The 8,959-nt window shown below is 39.6% G+C and overlaps 1 protein-coding gene across 1 annotated transcript; it reads left to right on the forward strand.

Annotated features, from left to right (window-relative positions):
* Positions 1–52: 52 nt before the first annotated feature.
* LOC125899386 (CCR4-NOT transcription complex subunit 9-like) lies at positions 53–7,931 on the forward strand. Its single transcript, XM_049593650.1, has 8 exons — positions 53–405; positions 1,005–1,190; positions 2,093–2,208; positions 2,726–2,835; positions 2,942–3,051; positions 4,334–4,432; positions 4,575–4,666; positions 6,540–7,931. The coding sequence occupies exons 1-8, from the start codon at positions 388–390 to the stop codon at positions 6,706–6,708; spliced, it is 900 nt and encodes a 299-aa protein (XP_049449607.1). The 5' UTR covers positions 53–387; the 3' UTR covers positions 6,709–7,931.
* Positions 7,932–8,959: the final 1,028 nt, after the last annotated feature.

The following is an 8,959-nucleotide window of genomic DNA, read 5'->3' on the forward strand; positions in this document are numbered from 1 at the left end:
AGTGCGTCCGAGCAGTCCTCTTCTCGCGATATCTTAATTATTTGTATTAAGGTTGCCTCCGTTGCTAACAAAACCTAGCCTCTGGGTTATATTCTCTAAATTGCATTTAGTTTTGAGCTCTCGAGGCTGTTTTCGGTACAGATAAACAATGACTTTTTGTTAGCCTGTTATCTCAATGAAGTTATGTTGCTTGTAATGTCGATGTTTGTGTGTACTGGATTCCATTCATCAAGACATTTAACGCTAGCAGCTAGCTTAGGTTAGCTGCCCGTCCTGCGTGTTACGCCAAGTTTGTTTGATTGTAGCCACATTAGTTTGCAACTACACAACACTTTAGCTGATACAGCAGTTTTATCAACTCATTGGGACCGTAAAGAGCTTCAGAGAATGCTGGCGACGGGAGCAGTAAGTATCTTATAGTAGGGTAACGTTGTTGTAAAGTATCAGCCTTCTTTGTTTTGCGTTGGTTTTTAAAACCATTTTATTAACGTCAGTGTTATACAAAAATTGTGTATCGTGTCCCAACTCTTATTTGAAGCTTTATAATGTTTACACTGAATGAAATATTTAACGTTAATCCCAAGTCTCCATGTTTTCATGACTACGAGATGCATTGTGCCTGAACTTATTCATATTTCCCGAAATTCACCCTGATATTTGGTACTTTTTGAAACTTAGGGAACTCCACCTGAGCTCAAAAGAAAGGTTTGTGGCTTTGAACAATGCTTGGATGCACAGTTTGCACTGGTTGGGCATTAAAGTAGAAAATGTTGTGACTAACATATCTAGGTGAACGCAAGCTTGCCCCCACAAAATCAGACATGATATTTTTGAATACCTGGATATCATTTATGTGTATTTCTGTAACAGACTTAAATATATTAAGTTGTTATAAGCAAATTTGCAATAATATCTTTTGTAATATCGTATTGATATACAGTGCAGTGTTAAATTAGATGGCGATGATTGATGCATTTGTTGAGTATTTCCCCATCTTTTTACAGGCTGTAACGAACGTCACAGCCCTGGCCCAGGTAGACAGAGAGAAGATCTATCAGTGGATCAATGAGCTGTCCAGCCCAGAGACCAGAGAAAATGCCTTGCTGGAGCTGAGCAAGAAACGCGAGTCTGTGCCAGACCTGGCGCCAATGCTTTGGCACTCCTGTGGCACTATTGCTGCCCTGTTACAGGTAAGACCAATGTCCCATCCCTAGCTGTGGCATATAGTAGCACCCCAGGGTTGTGTTTTGAGTCCCCGTCTTTACTCCCTATACACACATGACTGACTGATGACACAGCTGTCGTGGGCCTGATCACAGATAACAATAAAAAGGCCTACCTGAAAGAAGGAGTGGACCTGACCCACTGATGTTAGGACAACAATTTTCTCCTAAAGGTCAGCAAAACAAAAGAAGATGATAGTGGACTTTGAAGAAGCAGCCAAGGAATTATACCCCCCTTAATATAAACAGGTCCTCGGTGGAGAGGGTGGAAAGCTTAGAGCCTGACCTGGGCGTTGCATACTGTCTCAGTGGTGAGAGAAGCAAGGCAGAGACTGTTTCACCTGAGGAAATTCCAGGTATCTCCTCAAATACTGCAGAATTTTGACTCCTGCACCATTGAAAGCATCCTGACAAGGAACATCACTGCCTGCTATGGAAACAGCACCGAACAGGACCGCAAGGCCCTGCAAAGAGTACTTTGTTCAGCTGCTCTTCCCTGCATACAGAATGTTTATACCAGACGCTACAAAAATAAGGCCAGGAGAATCATAAAAGATCTCAGACCCCAGGATAACTGTCTTTTCACCCTGCTGAGGTTGGAAAGAGGGTATCGGTTACACCGGGCCAGCAGTGATAGGCTCAATAGGAGCTTCTACCCTCAGGCCTCAAGCATCCTAAATGATTATTATTATTATCATCATTATTATGTTACAGTGTTTTGAATACAGAACTGACAATTACAAGTTATGTTTTTGATTTCATGTAATAAATTAATTGAAATAGTATGTCTTTGTATACTATATGTGTATGTTTGTTGTATGATTATAAGTTTAACAGATTTCTTTCCCCACCTTATTTCTTTCTTTTAGGAAATAGTGAACATCTATCCATCTATAAACCCACCTACACTTACAGCTCACCAGTCTAACAGAGTGTGCAATGCTCTGGCACTTCTGCAGTGTGTTGCCTCGCACCCAGAGACACGGTAATGGGGAGTTCATAAAATGAAAAATTCCAATGTTTTTTTTTCCCACTGATTTGTTTCTCGTAGTGTGGTGATGACAGGCTGTCTTTAGAAGCTTCAAAGGTGTAATGCCACTTTGTCTATTGCCAGAGGAATTTTTTTTCCACTACATCTGACACAGTTTGCTCTGAATTATTTGAAATCTTATGAAATAGTTCAGCTATCATCCAGAACACAAACATTCACAGTGACAGTGTGATTCTTTAATGCCTCAGAATTGACTTTATCAGACACAACACCTGACTCCTTTTTAAAAATGTGTCTTTGTTATCAAAGCAGAAACATGTGATCATCTGAGAACTGGGGCTTTAATCCCAGTTATTTGCATGTAATGTTTCTGTAGGTGTCTATTTTTGTCACCATTGTCAGTAAAATCCATAAAAATATTAAAGCGACCTTGTAGCTTACGTCTGATATTTACTGTATATAAGTCTGGTCACATTAATTAAATTGTTTTTACTTCTTTGTTCCTTACCAGATCTGCTTTTCTTGCTGCCCACATCCCTCTTTTCCTTTACCCTTTTCTGCACACTGTGAGTAAAACACGTCCATTTGAGTACCTGCGACTTACCAGCCTCGGAGTCATAGGTAAGCTTTACTCCTGCTTACGTGTTTTATTTCTGTATTGAGGTTTGTTTCCACAAAATTGTGTCTTCATCATTCTCATCAAACTGCCTTTCTGTGTTAACTGCAGGCGCCTTGGTCAAAACAGATGAACAAGAAGTGATTAACTTTCTCCTCACCACGGAAATCATCCCGCTGTGTCTCCGCATCATGGAATCGGGGAGTGAACTCTCCAAGACGGTACCTAACTGTTCCATCTGCTTTTCATACACTCCTCTAACTGACTTATACCCAAACCAGGGTTCCTGCTTCTCCTTCGTCTTAAAAGTGGGGCTGGCTATCAGTATTCAATACCCATATGCCATTGACTGAAATAACCCAGTGCCAAGTAGTATAAAAACGTCTCCAGTCAAATGATACCTGCATTTGATCCTTTTATACCCAGATCTAGAAAAATGTTTGTATAGTTCGCAGCCAATCACAGCAGGTATTCTTCAGTTTAATGTAACATGCAACTGGCCAGCTACCAAGGCAGCTACAACCCATACAGTTTGTGGTGTTGTGAAGTTGTGGGTGGTGTATTTGACAGAACTGCTAAGTTGCAAATGGTAAGACATGGGAAGTAGGATTTTATTAATTGTTTTTCCCGACATGGTAATGTAAAAACTCAAAGTAAGTGGTTGCATCTAATTTTTTTTTTTTTTTTTTTCCCCCCAAATAATTTACCACATGCCTATCACATTAACGTCATACAGATCAGTATAGTGGATTCATCAACACTTATATTTTGTTTCTGGCTGAAATGCTCATAGCAGATGTTCTACTATCAGCTAGCTGTACCCTGGACGACATGTGGAAGTGCAAATTTAGCAATAATTGGCTATTTAACCAAGATTTCGCACCATGGCTGAAACCAGTACAAGGCAATGTATACAAGGCTCGGTGTACTTTATGCAAAATGTTTTTCAAACTCAGCACAATGGTATTAGTGAAATCCCACATGCAGAGTAAGAAACAGAAAGTCTCAAGAATATTATGTTGCAGTAAATGTCTGGGCAGTTGTCCCTTTCTCTAAGTAATTGATGTTGGTGCTTGTTTTTTTCCCCTCAATTTTGGTGATTGTAAATTGGTCTTAAATATCACTATGAGTGGCATTAGAAAGGTCTTAAAAAGTTTTAAATCTAACTTGCCTTAAGCCATAAGAACCCTGCTAATTTGACTGTTGGTATAGATTTATAGTAAAACCCTGTGTCCAATTACATTTTGTCTCCTTCTTTCTCTCTTCATCTATCAGCAACACTTTTAAACTACCCTTTAAAAAAGCCCAGATCTAATACCTCTTATTTATCCAGACATGCTGCTTTTCATTGAGAGTTATAAGCTTTTACAACTATTGTGGTGCAAGTTAAATTGTCTATTTATTTACTCTTAAGTTATAGAAATATCACTTGCAGGTTTGGTGTGTAATGGGGTTGCAGCATCAGCCAACACCTCATCATTCTTCTCTTCACTTTTTTGGCAGGTTGCTACTTTCATACTGCAGAAGATCTTGTTGGATGACACAGGACTGGCCTATATATGTCAGACGTATGAACGTTTCTCCCACGTGGCCATGATCCTTGTAAGTGTTCCCAGAGGAACCTCTGAATTTGATTGAATTTACCTTCTTAGTCTCTCTGCACAGTGTGACACTTGGCATCGATTAAGAAACTGAAGAGAAAAGATCGGCTGTCACAATATAATTTTCATGTTTGTCTTGGCAGGGCAAAATGGTGCTCCAGCTCTCAAAAGAACCATCGGCTCGCCTGCTGAAGCATGTTGTCCGCTGCTACCTTCGCCTCTCTGACAATCTCAGGTAGAGTATTGTTGTACACCATACAGTACACTGTATGTGGTCACCTGTTTTAACTTTGGCTCTCCATTGAGTGGGGATTTTTGTAAGATTGGTTCTGGTCCCTCATGGCTCTGGAAACTTTCAACAAGGTAGAAAATATGACTGATCACCAGTACTCGCCACTAGGAGGAGCCATTGTTAAAGGGCTTGTCAGCCAGTGGTCACAGCTTAGTGTTACTTTGCACATTAATTGTTTATGGGGTATTGATAAGAAAATTGATAAGCTGCTACCTTGATAGTCAATTCCAATGGATTTCTTGATATTATGTAGTTACAGTTTAACAGATCTCTTTTCCTCTTCTCACATCAATCATACCTTTGCCCTGTTTGGCAGCTGGTAGGACTAAGAAAGCAATTTTAAAATATTGCTTCGGGCTCTGTGATAGGCTATTGCAATTGTTCTTACTTCTTTTCCCCTGGTGGAGGTACACCACCTTGCCTAAATGGAGACCATCCCTGCTAGAGAAATTATGACATTATAGTAAAAGCTTACATTAATCTTACATTAATCTAAAACAGCAGCAACCCCATGTCATACAGCAAAGTCCACATGTATAAAGCTGTAGTTGTTAACTTTATAAAAATTACATTTTGTCATATTTGCTGAAACTGTCACTTTAACAGAACGGCAGTACATGGGACAGATAATCTGTGAATTAAATTATGTTCCTCCTCCACCTCATGTGGCCTCTAATGGCCTCACTGCACTTGAATGAAGATCACAAGATGAGTTGTGTCAGGATCTGTGTGGTTCAGATCAGCAGGCAACATTGACATCATAATTTCGCTCTTGGATAATCAGAATGGCACATTTTATGGTCTTAAAAAAGGAAATCTGAGTTGTAACAAGCTGGAAAAAGTTGAGATAAACATTCAGTCAGTAACATTCAGATGAGGGAAGAGAGAAGAGCTTCCCACAAAAGCAGAAGAGTGCATGCAGTCAGGCTGGATGTAGTTTCGTAATCTGCAGCTATATATGAATTTTACCCAGTAGAGTCAGCATCAAGTGTAAGTTAGTTTGAACAGTTGGATTTATGTTTTAATGTCAAGAGGTCCACCATGTATGACGCAGCCAGCAGCATGCCAACCAGCTTTCTGCGGGAAAGCCCTGTATGTTTTATTGAAGTTCACAAATCTTATTTATCAGTCTGATCGGCAAGATATAGCCCATTATAGCTCGTATCCCTTTGAGTACTATCAATAATTGATATTAGGAAAGCATTTTGCAGAAGAGAGGTTATACTTGCAGCATAGATTGGTCTTTGATGAGAAGCAGGGGAACCACTATAAATAGTAGTCAATATCCAAGGAGTAACTTCTCTGAATTAGTTCCTCACGTGTGTGTAATCTTGATATACTGTAGATCAGTGGTTCTCAACCTTTTTCATGTGAAGGACCCCTAAATTGATCCACATTAGGTCACAGACACTCTTTTGATAAGATTTCAATTGGGGGGACCTCCATCTAAAAAGATTTTTGTTATTAGATATGATTAAAACCAGAAACTACAGCCATGGAAGAAGACCTCTAATCTGAAGTGTAATTCTCATGTATCTTACTCAAATTAGGCCCATTTTGAGAGTAAATTAAATAGTGAAAATAACCTATTCCCCATTTATCTCTGGACCCCTGGGACTCACACAAGCACCACTGGGGGTTCCCAGACCCCTGGTTGAGAACCATTACTGTAGGGAGAGAAGTACAGACTTTTTTTGGGAAGGTTCACCTCTCACTGCTATATGGACCCCCCAGCATGACAAGCTCCCTCTCTTATAGCAAGATGTTGTCGACAGAAAAGGGCAGTGGTTTGTGACATGTGGTATTCCCTCCTCAGAGCCAGAGAAGCGCTGCGCCAGTGTCTGCCAGACCAGCTGAAAGACAGCACCTTTGCCCAGGTGCTGAAGGACGACACCACCACAAAGCGCTGGCTGGCACAGCTGGTCAAGAACCTGCAGGAGGGCCAAGTCACAGACGCTAGAGGCATTCCACTGGCTCCACAGTGATGGGGATTAAGTGTGTGGTTACAGAAGGACTCTCATCTCCGCATAAATTTTGTATTTTGCCAAATGTGGTGCTAAGACTGCAAAGTGAATGACATAATAAAGGAAGTTTTTTTTTTTGCTTTTTGATAGATAGTTTTCACCAGTTTCTCTGCCAGTATGTCACTTCTACATGAGGTCACTATAACAACTGAAAATCTGTTTTTTTAAGAGCCAGACTGACTAAAGCCGAAATTGATATGTGAGAATAATTAATTATAATAAGTATAAAAATAAGTAAATAAGTATATTGGCTGGTATTTGTTTGTGATGTAAATGTTTTTGGCAAGATCTCAAACTTGACTTATAAAGAGATGGTGGGATGTTTTACAGTTAGAAAATAATAACAGTCATTTTTAACAGGTTACTTCACTGAAAACTGTAAATAACTATAACAGAAAAATACAATAAACATGACATGAGGAAAAATGGCCAAATGTACATTAAAATGCAGCTTGTGAAACATGTATTGCTGCAGTTACCCGCACTGCAATTTCTGTCAACATATTGATACTAATAGATCAATGATAAGCCAGCATCGGATGTTGAACATCAGCTCCTTCAAAGTATCGGCCAGCCCTTTTCGCATTCACTGTAACATTCTGTATCATTCCCCTTCAATGTAGGAACTGTTATTTTTTTGCTTCTTGCATTTCAAATAAGACTTTAATCTTCTATATGAGTGGTTGTTTCTCTTTTTTTGGCTAATCCTCTGTGCACTGATATTACAGTATAGTATAGTTCAGTAAAACAGTGGATGAACATCTTTATAGTTTTATGTGTTTATTGGCTTTGTATTCAATTCCCATTAATTTCTGTCTAGAGTGAAATCTCAAAAACTGCTGTTCATGACAGTTCATAAATATTGTGTTTTCCACCCATTCTAGTATTAATAGTCCCTCAGACATGTGGTAAGAGGAACTGCTTTCAGTCTTTGTCATTGAAAAGACAGTGACTTAAAGGGACTTAATTTTTTGTGAAAATGAAAATGGACAGTTTTAGTTTGGACGCCTGTTTCCAAGTGGTGTTATTGGCGCCACTGTCCAAAGACATTTGGTTTGCTTTCCGTTTTTCTCAGAGTCTAGCAACGGGACTCTTTTTCTTTTGGAAGGCAGAGTTTCCACAGCTGGTTGGCCCACCGTCTGCCATGTTTGCTACTGGAATGATTGAGTCACATCTTCATGTACAATGAATTATAAAGTGGATTATTGCTACATTTGGCCTCATTCTTGTTAACTACAACCTCACATTGTAGCTGGGTTCAGATAACTCTTGTGTTGATGGGTTTGTCTTGTACTGGTAGTGGGTGCAGTTTGTAGGGGTGTATCCTGTACACTACCAATGGAAGGTGTCTGCAGTTATGTCTCCTTCATTTTCCCAGGAGATTGTATCTGGTGGCAGGCAAAATTGTACAGTGAAAGTGAGGCTTACAGGGAACCAATCTAAATGTTGATGGTGTCATTTATAGCCATCATATGCTGTAATCACCATTTACTGTATAAATAGCTGATTTTCCAAGAGGACTTTTTGAAATGGGAGGATTTTGCAGTCTGTTTTGAAGTTGCTGTTAGGTTTATTCTTTCAGTCAGTTAGATGGGAAAGTGGCTCACCTGTGCTCACTGAATGCTGACTCTTAACAGCCCCACAGACTACACTGTCAAGCCTTAATTTCCTTTCACCAGTACATTAACAGATTGTGGCCCCCAAAGATTCCATTATCCTCACAACAACTGAGATGGAGCACATGCATCGCGGAAACACCTTCACTCAAGCCTTCCATTTGTGAGCAAATCTGATCCCCATAAGAGATGATCCTAAGTATGCATGGTGTGTTTTTGTCCATTTATCCTTTGTGAGGAAAGAGCTACAGTTGCTAAAGTCATTAAAGGCCAGGTTCAGGGACCCTTTCAAATGGAAGAGTACATTAGCTGGATGGGTCTGAAAATGGGGAAAATGATATTTTCCATTGTTATTTTGCTATTTGTGATTCAGATGTCCATATTGTCAGCCACTAATATCCTCCCATGATTTGTCTACATTTTAAAACTGGTTTGAACTATAGTCAATGCATTTTCACATGCATGTTGGACAGAGGAGAAATATAAATTAAAGTGAGCATTGTAATAAAAACTGTACTGCTCTGCTCTGCAGTATGTGGCATACTGCCAAGTTCTACAGTATAGTCCTTCATCAGTCTTTACTTAGACTATTGCAA

The sequence above is a fragment of the Epinephelus fuscoguttatus genome, linkage group LG13 (genome assembly GCF_011397635.1).
Source record: "Epinephelus fuscoguttatus linkage group LG13, E.fuscoguttatus.final_Chr_v1".
NCBI classification, from domain to species: domain Eukaryota; kingdom Metazoa; phylum Chordata; class Actinopteri; order Perciformes; family Serranidae; genus Epinephelus; species Epinephelus fuscoguttatus.

What these genes read in the sequence shown, in the direction of transcription:
- LOC125899386 (XM_049593650.1), top strand. An exon ending in GGAGTGAACTCTCCAAGACG is followed by an intron (nt 3,052 to 4,333) that starts GTACCTAACTGT and finishes CTTTTTTGGCAG; the next exon opens with GTTGCTACTTTCATACTGCA. An exon ending in CCCACGTGGCCATGATCCTT is followed by an intron (nt 4,433 to 4,574) that starts GTAAGTGTTCCC and finishes TTGTCTTGGCAG; the next exon opens with GGCAAAATGGTGCTCCAGCT.